This window comes from Anser anser, assembly GCF_964211835.1.
Source record: "Anser anser genome assembly, chromosome: 1".
Classification (NCBI taxonomy): domain Eukaryota; kingdom Metazoa; phylum Chordata; class Aves; order Anseriformes; family Anatidae; genus Anser; species Anser anser.
The window spans coordinates 64,355,435-64,368,229 of NC_139720.1; the positions used below are offsets into that span (position 1 = coordinate 64,355,435).

A 12,795-nucleotide genomic window follows, 5' to 3' on the forward strand; every position below is an offset into this window, starting at 1 on the left:
CAAAGCTCCCCGAGGGGACGCCGCCGGGCCCGGGGAGCAGCGGGGGGGCCCGGCAGGGTTTAAAAGCCCCGCGGGGGCGGTCCGGCAGCGCGGCGCCTCCCGCCCGCTCCTCCCGCCCCCCTCAGCTGACGGCGGGGCCGGGGCCGCTCGGTGCCCGCCCGCCGCGGCCTGCGCGGGGACGGGGACGGGGACGGGGACGGGGGGCGGCGCTCCGTGAGCGCTGCCGCACCGACACGGAGCCGCCGCCGCCGCCAGCAGCGCCGGTGGGATGAGCGGGAGCGGCGCCCCCGGGCCCGGCGCGGCGCCCTGCCGCTTCGCCCACTACTTCGTGCTCTGCGGCATCGACGCGGAGAGCGGGCTGGAGCCCGACGAGCTGGCAGGTGAGGGGGGGCTCCGGGGGTCGGGGGGCTGCCGCTGCGAAATGTCCGCTCCCCCCCGCCGGCACCGCCCCGAGGGAGCGGCGGCGGCTCGGGGGGCGGCTGCCGGGGGGGCCCCGCTCCGCAGCGCGGCCGGGAGACGGCGTCTTCGGCCCTGTTTCGGGCTGGGGGGGGGGGGGGTCCGGGGAGGACTGAATACATTAATGGGATCGCGTCTTTTTTTGCCCTTTTATTTTTTTCTTCGCGTTTTGTGGTTATCTATTCAAAAATAGCCTGCTTGCAGCCGTCCTTCCCACCTCCGCCCCCGAAGACGTAACAGATCCAAGAAGGAAAATTGTCGCTATGGGCTTGTGGCGATGCTAACTCATTTTCTCAAATATTCATTTCTCGTAACTGGATTTGGGCAGGTTTTGCGGGGAGAAGGCGGCATCCCTCCCCAGACGTCACTGTGGTTAGAAGGAAAAGCTTAAGTCAGTTTTTACAGGTAAAATCAGATTGACTAGAAGCGCAGTAATGGGATTTCATTGCTTGGATGCTGAACGCTTCCTCTTTGAGCCGGGAGTTGGGCTTTGCTGGGATTCATGCCCACGATGTGGGTACGGGGGGCACAGGGGGCCAAGCACGCCGCAGCTGCCCCCGCGGGCACCGCTGCCCGCCCGAGGGTCCCGGCGAGGTGTGCGCTGAGCTGCGTCAGGAGCACGGCGCCTCCCGGTTGTGTAAGAGCAGGAGTCACCATCTGCGTCGCCCATCAGCGCGCCCTGGTTGAAGTTCATCTGTCTGTGGGCTGGAAAAGGGGGGCGGATCAGGGCACCCGACTTCCACAGAGCTGTGCCTTGGGGCAGGGTGCCAGTGGCATTCCCCATGGTCTTTGCGTGGAGCACACATTTGAGAGAGTGGGGGTCTCGTAGTTGAAGCCTCAGCCAAGTGCTCTGTAAACTCTGGTTTTTGACATGTACTAGTGACCACGACCACGGTTTGGCTTTATTGCTCTTAATGGAGATCTCCTGGCTCATGAGCCTTCTCCCAGCTGAAGGCACGCAGGGTTGGATTTGCATAACATGACCTATTGGGGTTTCAGGAACTTAAATTTTGAGTCATCTCTAACTCTTTGTTCTGAAAAGAGACTATTTTTAAAGCAGTGTTGGCTAGCAGGCTGTGCCTTCCCTGATGACTACCTGTACTTTTAAAACCTGTCTTTTGCTTATTTCTGCTCCGTTTCACAGTAGGGTGAACCCGTGTGCTCTTGGGGAGTGCTGTTCAAGGGCAGATGAACACTGTGAGTTCATACAGTGTCGTGGCTCTTTGTCTTCTATGGCAATTTAGGAGGTTTAGCCAAACTTCCAGCAAGGCGTATCAGATTTTAAAGCTAAAGATATGGTTGAAGCATGCAAAAACTTTTGGGTAATGCCAATTTGGGAGACATCTTCAATACTTAGGAGGGTTGGGATACGGTAGAGGTATGTTCCAGTAACAGGAACAATGGTGGGACTTCGTATTACCACTGAGCAGTGTTATATTTTTAGGCACTCGTGACAACAGCTTTCTGCTATCAGCTGGGAGCTCAGCAGTTGGAAATGTCGGAGAAGAACAGTCAGTGCTGTGAGCCGCAAATATAATGCAGCCATGGAAAAATTAACTCTGGTTTTAGATGCAGCTGAGAAAACATTTCTGTTAAACCTTGGGGAGTATTAATGCCACCATAGGCAGGCACCTGCAAGATCTCATCTGCCTGTTACAGGTTTCAAAGATTGACCTACCAGGATTGAAATCATAATCAGAATACGTAGGGAGAAAGATGCTAGAGGAACAGAAAGGCTGTTGTGTCACAGGACACCCACAAATGAGGCTATTTCTTTCTAAAAATGCTTTTACAATGCTTTCTGGAAAGAAACGAGCCTGTTATCTTGGTATTGAATTACGTAGCTGTGATAGCTTTCCATCTTGCTAGCCTTGTGTTTAAAGAGATTGTTGAGGTATGTCATGCCTTTGGTGAAGAGCTGCCATCGCTTAAGCCGTCACGCAGATCATCCCTAATTTAGCAAAAAAGTAATTAAGAACCTGCTTATCTCTAAACGTGCAAGTCCCTTAGCAGCCGCAGTACACAAAGCACCTTGCTGGAATAAAGCTCGAGCACATCGAGCCGCGCCAGACCTGAGCACTGAGCAGAGGAGCGAGACGAGACGGAGGCCCTGGGGCCTGTTCTGCGAGCGGAGAAGCAGAACTTACAAAATCCTCGCGGGGTTTTTGGTTTCCAGATGGACTGGCTGGTGATCAGCAGAGACGCGGAGTAGCTGCGGGTGAGGCAGCCCTGATGTCAGCTGGAGCTGCCTGGCCTGTGCTGGGGGCAGCTTGAGGTGCACAGGAAGGCTTTCCTTGCCTGATGACTTAAACCCAAATTCTCCCACCGCACAAAGACTTTGTGGTTAAAAAATGGTAGAAACACATCTGTAGATTTATGCGTCAGGCATGAAGCAAAATGTTCGATGTCTCTCTTGGAGGCAGCACAAATAACTGCCCTTGTGAGGCTTTTGAATTCTTTTTGTAGGGTTGCTGTGTTTAATCACAAAATGAAGTACATTCAAGGTTTTAAAGGTTGACAGGGTCTCTACATGCTTTCAGGGAAGAGCGACTTGCTTTATAGTTGCTCCTGCAGATGCTGAGTGCTTAATATACATTTGGTAGATGAGAATTTTCCACCATGCAAATGATTCATTTTGCTTAGATTTTTTTCTCACTTTTGCATGTGTATTATTTTGCGGTATAGTTTGTTTTCTTTTTTAATATAGGAAGCTACTCCACAGCTGACTTTTCAAGTGACTTCATTTTGGTTTTTAGGTCAGTTCATTTGAAAGCTGTCCACCTATTGCTCGACTTGGTATTATATCCAGGCATGCAGCAAAGTAGCGCATGGGTTATAATGCTGTAAAACACTTGTGGCACTAGCACAAAGCTCTCGGTCAAGGATGGACGAAAAAAATCTAGGGACTTGAGGGAAGAAAGGAAACTATCTAAGGATTTCTTGGCACTTAATTTTTGGAGAGGTTGGGAAAGAAAAGCAGTTTATTTGACATGAAATATCTTGAAAAGCATGAAAATTTCAGCATTAGTTTGTGCTTCCTGTTGAGCTCCACTAAAATAGGATGAAGGAAGTTTCTCTCTCGTGTTTAGGGCTGATGGAAAATATGTTTCAGTTTACTTTCATCTTCATACCTCCTACTCCAGGTAAAGTCATCTTGAGACCAGTGTTTGAATTGCACATGCTTAAACAAACACGTTATAGTAAATATTTTATGTTGTCTCAAAGAAAAGCAGTTTATTAAAAGAAAAACAGTTTATTAAACTGTTTCTATTATATAGTTTGTCATATTATATGAAATTTAAGCATGTGTGCAAGGCATAAGATTTTTCTGCCTGTAGCCACCATTACGTTTTGCTTTGATAACATATTAAACTTTGTAGTACCTTGTTAAAGAGTCGCATATAAATTCTAAATACTGTAACGTAGGGAAAAAATCCAGATTACATGAGAGTCAGTTAAAGACAATGGGATGTCTTTTAGTGAGGGAAATAATTTGGGGTTCTGGAAGAAAGCAGAGAGGGAATTACAGGTGGGTATTTTGTTCCCAATTAGAGGAACAAGTCTGAGCTCTGCAGAGGGTGCTATGGAATGGAAGCTAATGGAGCACTTTGGAGGGAGAGAAGATGTGGTTAAAGGTGAGGGTGTAGTAGGCCAGTGTAGGAAGGGTTGTGTTGGATGACATCTTCTGTGTTTAGGAATGTGAATATTGCTGAAGTTGTAGTAGCTCTCTTGCTGTGTAAAACAAAATCTTTTATAGCTTTTTCCATGCGTAAACCCCAAGCATGGTATCAAAGTAATATTTTATAATCAGGAGAATTTCAAGTTATTGTATCTTGTCTAGCAACATATTTTGCATTGTCTGGTTTTGGATTCAGTGTCTTAGCATCCCGGTTCAATTTATACTTTAAAGCTGTAGGGAGCTTCACTGCTTTTAAGATCAGCTATTTATTTTCTTGCAGTGACCAGCCATGCAGTTGCTGGGAGGGCTCACTGGCCCTGCTAACGGGGCATGTCGAGTGTCTTGGGGAAAATAAACAATACTTCTGCCTCGTGCTATAAATATCCAGACGTTGATAATTAATTTCCTCCATCAGTGAAACATTATCTGAGCTCATAATGATGAAAAACAAACAGTGTGCCTTGCAGTCTGGCTAACTGTGCTTCTTGTCTAGCAGGCTCTTATTTTTAGAAAGGCAAAAGCCTTTTTATTTCTTGTGTGCGCTTGGCACCTGCATGCTCCTGCGGTGCGCAGCCTGACTGCAGCTCGCGCGACTCTCCATCTGACTTCCTTTGTGCCAGGTCACAGCGGAGTGCCACGCTTCGAAGGGGAAAAGGTAGTGGCGTTGCTACAGCGATGCAACTTCTCGTGTATGTGACCTTTCTCAGAATAAGTGATTGGGTATTTTCCTAGTTTATTGGAAATACACTAATAAATTTCCCTTGACCGAGGAATGTCTAAACAGTTGCAGTTCCTGTTCATGACTTACTCAGTTGTGACAAATGAAAAATAGGCTACGGGAGTTTTACTTTTCATTTTTTAAGTAAAGTCCAGAGTGATGCAAAACATGCATGGGGGGGGGGGGTTGTCCCAGTTAAGTAACCTGGATATGGATAAGACTAGTACCAGTAGAGGAAAAGATGGCTCATGTACAACTAAACATACCTTAATGTGCACCTCAGAAGCAGTTGTAGTAGGTTGCTTAGGATTTATGATCGTTACAGGGCTTGTGGATGTCATGGAAATCTAATGTTCCTCCCACCCCCCTTCATTAAGAGGAGTTGCTCAAATGCAGCACTAGATCTTCTGGGTTTGTGGCTGGAATATGAAACTTTTGTGGATGAGGAACTGGATGGAGTAGCTGGCTTATCAAACTAACTTTTTTTGGTAATTTGTCAGAATAAAGGAGGAAACACAGGGTATACATTTAGGAAACCTGTTTGATAGAAAACTAAGTTGTGTTAGTATTTTGTTAAAGTAAAATCAAATATTTTGATTTTGATCTGCATAAGAAAACTGTTGTTGTTCTAGCTAAAGGGAGGGTGGAGATAATCTCAGCTGCCACGCAGCCTTGGCTCAGCTCAGAAATGAAAGTAATGTTTCTGCTCTCTTCTACGTCTTCAGAGGTGGTGGCATGGACAACTGCTGTAATGGCTTGTTCTTAAACATGGATTTTTTGCTACTGGGGAAAAACAGAATTCCGTTGTAACACCACATATTGATTTCTATAGATTTCTGAATTATACAATGAAGACTTAGCTTCTGTAGGATAATTTCTACAGCCAAAGGAAACAGTGTCCTTATAAAGAATTGCCGATATTATTGACAAGCATCACTGCCAGTTACAATAACCTTCAACAAGGAGTGACTCTCTTGTTTTGTTGGATAACGGACCATTGGTGGAATTGCTAACGGCTGTGATGTTTTAATGTGCTTTAGTAATAAAGCCTTCATTTTCTATCTTAATATATGCCATAGAGATACTGGATTTAAATGCTTCTCTCCCCATAGTGTAACCGTTCTGTTATACGTTTGCTTTCTTTGAGTTTTTATATTGTATTCCATTGAAAATAAGGAGCCAACCAATTGATTGGGTTGGAAAAATATCTGTATCTGTATCAATAGCACTGACTCACTAATGCTAAACCAAAAAGAATTTCATGTTCTTCCCTTGCCCGATAAGCTGCTGTTTTAATTTCCACTTCAACCAAGCCCTCTCATACTCTCAGAAGGCTTTTCACTGCCAGGGGCTGCTGCAGTAGCACAGTAGAAGGTATGCCACTGTAAGTGAGGGTGGTTTTTTTGTGCTAAGTGAAAACTGTAGTAACAGGTCTGTTTATATGGCGGCATGGAGCCTTTTCCCTTCACATAGTGTAAACCGCAGTGCAACCAAAGTGCTTGCAGGTGCAGTGTTTGAGCTGCCGTCCTTTACAGGAACGGCCTGAATCCAGTCCGTATCGTGCTTGGGGTTGCCCATCCCCAGCCTGGCAGCTCTTTAGGGTGCCACTTGGTGAGGGCCAGTGTCCCTGGGGCTGGCAGAGCCCAGGACCTGCCCCAGGAGAAGATGCCCCAGGAGAAGAGTGTGGAAAGGCGAGGGTGCCAGCGCCCTGCTGGGCCTAGCAGGGCCTCAGCGCGGTTGGGTGTTGGTGGTGTGTGGGGAGAGATGGTGTTTTCGAGCCTGTGCAGGAGGTGGATGTGCCTGTTGACAGCAGAGAGGCTCCTGGGTCAACGTCCACCTCCATGGTGCTCCTCACAGTGCCCGAGGGTGGTGGCACCTGAGGAAAGTGACATCCGCCGCTCTGACGGCGAGGCCTGCTGGAGCAGGGACAGGGCATATGCCAGAACTGCTACGGGCGGTGCGTGACTGTAGTATTGATTTCTTTGCTCAGCTGTTTGCCCGAGAAGCCTTTCTGTACTCGCCAGCAACACGCCAGTGCTGCAGGAGCCGTGCCAGCGCTCTGACATTGTGCCCAGGCCTCTGCTGTGCAGGCGCAGAGCTCGCCGCAGAAACGCCTCCAGAACAACCGGCATCGGGAAGCGTGGTGGTGCTTGCAAGCCAGTAACGTGAGGATGTCACAGCTCTCTTGCCTGCCATTTTTCACCTGTTTGTCATGGACTAATCAAGCTGTCCTGAATGCCAGCTAGTCCCCGGAGCTTGCTGGCAAACGTGCGGCTCTTGCAGGTGATGCTGGATGCACAGCTGGCACGCTGCTCCCTGCTGCAGCTGCTGATCTGGTGCAATGAGCACTGGAGTGAAGGAGAAATGTGAACGAAAGAACAAATAAGCACCGTGTGCACTTTGATCCAGTTAATGCTATGGTGCTTCTTGCTATTTGTGGTCACGTATGACCACTTAGATATGTGGAAAGGTGATTATAAGTAGCTTGTTCAGCCAGATCTCCTGTGCATGGAGAAGAACAGTAGCAGTTAAAATAAATAAAGCTTGTGGGTGTTAATAGCATTCAATTCCTACTCCTTCCTGCCTTCTCCCCCTTCATTATCTACCTCTTGACCAGAGAACAGCAAAAATGCTTATGGTAGGAAAAGTTACATTGAAGAAAAACAAATTTGGTCAGGAAACAGTAGGTCTTCATAGTCACATTAGCCATATAGATAATCTCAGAAATAATTACGGAAGAAATGGCGATGGGTCATCACAATAAGACATACTTGGGAGATGACTAATGTGCCTCAGACTGCTGAGGTGTCAGATATTGGGATGCCTGGAAGAAGCTTCTGTTACATTACCAGTATAAAAATATAAACAGCTTAATTTATGCTCCGTGTTTGGAGTCGAAGATAGTTTTGCTCAGCTGTCTGATCATTATATCTAATCTGAGAGCTTTTTAGTTGGGGTATCCTAGCCTTGATGAACGTGTCTGGCTGGAAGCGTGAAGCCATGCTCCTTCAGGGTGTGGGGTTTTGCTTCTTCCTCATTTCTCCACATAGCAACCAAATCCATTAAAAATAACTTCAAAACATCAAAACAGATGCTTAAAGAGTGAAATGGAAATTACCTTGGTAATATGTATGCTCCGTAGAGTAGGCTGAAGGGTTTTGCTAGATGTCCGTGGCCTGCTTTGAGTGACAGTGCAAGAATTAACTCTTGGCAGAACAGAATACTGGAGGGAGGTATGTCTGGGTTTGGTGGATCTGCATCGAAAACTTTTTCTGAGTGGAGAATAAACTTAAATTACATACAAAACCATCATCAATTCTTGTTTTGTGTTCAGGGGCAACATCACGTTTGGAGAATGAGCTTGTTCTCTCTTCTCGGAGCATGAACTTGGCTTTGCTTTACAGTAATATTATTCATCAAATTGCAATAATTCTGGGAGCTGGTAGCGATTTTTTGTTGTTGTTTAAACAAGCTGTATATCAAATGGAGTCAAACGGGGCTTTGAAGCTGTGTGAGTGGTAGGTTGCACAGCATGAAGGCCAGAATCCTCTTTCCACCCCCTCCTTGGTATTCTCTTGTCATGTTAAAGACTGACATGTGGAAGGGTGAGGGGGCTTAATCTGGAATACCGTTCTGTGTAAACAATGACAGGATTAAAAAAAAATAAAATAAAAAGCTCAACTGTTGTGGGTGTGTAGTGGCTGCAGCTTTTCATGGATGGTTGAAATTGTTTGTATAAATTTGCATTTTTTTCTTTAGCTTCTATATATATGCTCATTTCTATGCACAGCTATCTTCATTTGCAAAGTGATAGGCATGCAGTGCAATGTTACCGATGTTAGCAGTAACTATAGTTACGAGGTACAAGCAAGTGTCACTGGATGCTTCTTACATTGGGCTGCCCAAGTGTAAAATGTGCTTCTGATGCCTTGTGACTGAAAGACAAGAGGGCAGAGCTGTTTGTAATGAAATGATGAAAGCAAGCGCTCACTTAACTTGTAATTTTTCAGTGAAACAGTCATCAAATGGGCTGAGCAGCCTGCTTTTGACTGACTGGTGTCCTGGATATGGCTGGAGCCTGCTGGGAGAGGAGGACGATGCCACGGTCCAAATATGTATTGCTTATGCTGGTGGGAGATGCCTGGCAGGATCCGGAGGCCAGGTTCTCGCTGCCCTGGAGGCTGATGCCCCAGCCCTGGTGCAGGAGCCCACCTCCCTGGCTTTGTGTCCAGGCTGCTGCTGAGAGGAATCTGTCCCAATGGTGTGAATACCTCCTGCGCCCTCTGCCCTCCCGTGAGACGTTCTGGAAAGAGAAAAGAGAAAGGTTTTATTTATTTACTTTTAATTCAAACTATGAAGTATTTGAGTAAAGAGTGCAATATACAATTGAGTAAATATTTGGCTTTTCATTGAAGGAGGGGAGGATTTGTTGATTAGTTAGTTATTCACACAGTACTGTTTTTCCATCAGTATTCCCACTTGATATTCTTGTTTGCTTTATGCTAAGCAATACTCTGACGTGAATTTGAAATTGAGAATAATTTTATGCTGAAAAACAAAACAACAGCTCTGCTAACATAGACTTTGTCACAGCTGTGATTCTGTCTGGTGTAGGAGAGCAAGAGGGCCGTGTCACAGGTTCTCAGATGGGACCTTTTGTCATGTGGATGTTGTGCATTCTCATTTGGTTTATTCTTCCAGTGTAATAATTTATAGGTACACTGCACTGAGTATTTGGGGCAGAATCCTCATATTCTGTTAACAACAACAACAAAAAAAAAAGAAAGAAAAAAGAAAACCACCACCTTTGTGTAATAAATGAATATGAGATGCCAGGTCATGACTTACAATGCTTAAGAGCTGTCAGGTTCTTTGTAAAACTACTGATCACAGATGTATGCCTCGTTGCAGAGCTTTGAATGGTGCATTCTCCTGTACATTTTGCCTTGTAAACACTTCAAGAATGTCAAAGCTCGGAAGAATGGTATTAAAGCATCTTCAGTGCACCCCTTTGCAGGTTGTCAACCTTTGTCTCTAATGACTACTGTTATGAATCTGCCAAGGGAGAATATTTTCTCTGGAAATCAACATAGCAGCTCTTCAGCACAGATGGATCACGTGTTTAGCCTTTTCCCAAGATGATGCTACTTGGGATAGGCTTGTCTTACTAGCATTTGCAAATATGTTGACTCTTTCTGGCTTTAGCAAGCGTGATAACAGATGTTGTTTGACTGTCTTAATTCAAGCAGGGATATGTGGTCTAATGTTGCTATCTTAAATTGAGGAATGACTAAGAAATAAAGAATCCCAGTGTAAGGAATGCCATTAAGCAAGCATTTTTTCCTGTATGAATATGAACATCTGCATAGGGTGAGGCAGCTGTAGCTGTCGTCCTATGTCATGCTTAGAGAAAGGGGAATGAACAGTGGTGCGAGATGTTAACTTTAACAATAGCCGTTCTGGTTAATAACTTCTGTAGTTCCTATGCCTGTGTCTTTGTTTCCTTTCTTCTTGGAGCTGCCTGCAGGGTTGGGAGTTGGGAGGGGAAAGAAAGAGCTCAGTCTAACACACTGCTTAAAAAAAAAAAAGCCAACAAAAAAACCCTCTAGCTTAATGCTTGCTGAACTTCCCATGAAAACCCTGCCTTAATGAGCACAGATCCCTCGGCCGTGCTTTGTCCCGGCCAGCAGGTGAGGAAGAGCCGAGGTCCCTGGCGCGCCTGCCCTGGCTGTGACCCGGGGCTCAGGGCCCCTGTTAGTTCAGCTCCTGTGCTTTCAGCAGGAATAAGAATGAGCAAACGTCTTGTCTTGTGGCCGGGATGCATTCATGCTCCTTGCCTGCAGGTCTGTGCTAGTGTTGTAAGGCATCTGTCCAGGTGCTGGGGAGAAAAGGCACAAATTCAGGTCTTGTCTAGAGCTGAGAATTAATTGCTCGCAGCAACTGCTGCAGTGGAGTGCCCAAGATCTGTTGTATTTGATAGCATTTTAGATCTGAAAACTATTTGCAATTCAAAACCCATCTTGGGTTTCAGTCATCGGCTAATATTTTGTCAGCACTTCATGACAATGACTTCTGTCCTAGCACTTGCCTGCAGTGTACTGAATAGCTGAAAAGGGAAGTTTACACTCAGCAGCAGACCATCTGTGTTGATGATGTTGTGGCAGTCTCACACTCAAAACTAAGGCTTGTGTGATTGATAATGTGATCACACTAGCCTGTTTTTTTTTCTTTAAAATAATAATAATAAAGAAACCACAAAGCCCCAAAGAAATCTGTATCCTTATCTACCAGCTGCTGAACCCACATTTTAACTTTGTCAGAGGTAAAATCGAAGTGATAGGGAGATTTCTGATTTTCTTTTAAGTTTCCACAGAATTTATTAACTTATCAACCTCCCGGTAACATAGAGGCTGCAGGACGAGCAGCAGCACTTCCCAAGACGACAGGAGAGGCATGCCCATGGGCACCCTGGTGGGCTAATGGCAGCCACATAGCTGGGCACCAAGCACAGGGTGCGTGTGTTGCCCCCTGCCCATCTGCTGGCCTGGGGCCTAGGGCCGCTCAAGGTATGCAGAGGGAAGCAGGAGCAAGATAAGCTAATGGGCTGGTGTGGACAAAAGGAGCTAACGGCAAGAGGACCCAAATTTCTGCCCTGGCGTACACCTAGTGCCTTCACCCAGATCTGTGAAACCACGCTGCTGTGTTTAATGCCGTCTTCCTTGGTCTTTTACTCTCAGTACCACATGAGGGGTGTTCGTTAGGGGAGAAACACTGCGCCTACAATGTGATAATGGGCAGTGGGAGCAAAGCTAAGTTTGCCAACAAATGTCAGTGCGAGGGTGGTTGTCTGCTGGGTCTGAGGCCTTCCTCAAATTCAATGAAAAGTTGTAGGTACTTGGCTCTGTTGGTGATACTGCATCCAAGAAATGTGTCTATGCAAAAGCAGATTTTACAAAATGCAGTGAACGGGAGATACACAAGCAGAAAGTGCTGGGGAAGAGGGCTCTGTGCTTTTTTTTTTTTTTTTTAAATTCCTAATCTTCCTCCTTCCCACATTTAAAAACAAACCAGCTCTTCCTTACGCTTTATTGTTGTTTTAAAAAGCTATTGCGACCCTTCTGATAATATTGTTAACAACCAAGATCTGAATTCTTAGTGATGTGTAAGGGGTCATAAAACTGCGTTAAGTACATCAAGTTTTGAGTGAGTAACTCCAGTAAAAGGCACTGCAAGATGTATGGCTAATCGCTCCGCGTTTATGAGTTGTCTTTGAACTAAATGGCCGTATTCAGCTGAGGCCGGCCACTGAAACGGCCTGAAAGGACGTAGCGCTGCTCTGCAGTGCGGCGGGAGGCTGGCAGGCCACGCTTGATTAACCTGCTCATCCCAAAGTGGCACCGCTCCATGCTTTCAGCAGGCTTTTAATAGGCGAGTGCCGGCAGCTGAGGGTACCTCTGGGTTGCTGCGGGGCCGGGGCTGGCAGAGGGACTTGGTTTGAAAGCCATAGCTTGGGCCTGTTACGTGTCTCCTGAAAATACCTTATCACCGAGCCTCCTGTTAGCAGGGTGAGGAAATAGCTGTGGGGGCTCTGGCAGAGCAGGCCGGGGTCGCACTGGTAGTGTCCATGTGGAAAGGATAAACGTGGCCGACTCGGTTTCTTTCTTATATTACCTTCATATATTTTTTCTAAGTAATCACTAAATGATTCCATGCTTAAGTGAGCACCTTAAAACACATCTCCACATCACTCATAGCAGCAGAACTGTTCTGTGTGGTGTTGACCGACTGGGCTGTTTAAGTCTTTAGGTTTTGTTGCCCTGAACTTTCTCCATCTGAAAAACTTTGTGAACCTCATCAGCTGTGAGAGGCTGACTCTTGGTAACTCGCTGCTAGACTGTGCTGAGTCTCAGTTTCTCTGAGAGATGGTGTGGCCAAACCTCCC

At 46.3% G+C, this 12,795-nt stretch overlaps 1 protein-coding gene across 4 annotated transcripts in view; it reads left to right on the forward strand.

Annotated features, from left to right (window-relative positions):
• Positions 1 to 127: 127 nt before the first annotated feature.
• Positions 128 to 12,795, forward strand: part of DENND5B (DENN domain containing 5B) — a 110,413-nt gene continuing 97,745 nt past the window's right edge. The window contains exon 1 of one of the 4 annotated variants that reach the window (XM_083820506.1): positions 128 to 380. In XM_083820506.1, the coding sequence (XP_083676632.1) occupies positions 269 to 380 (112 nt within the window). In that variant the 5' untranslated portion in view covers positions 128 to 268. The remainder of the gene's footprint in view (positions 381 to 12,795) is intronic. The other 3 variants (XM_083820505.1, XM_083820503.1, XM_083820504.1) reach the window with 3 other exon arrangements.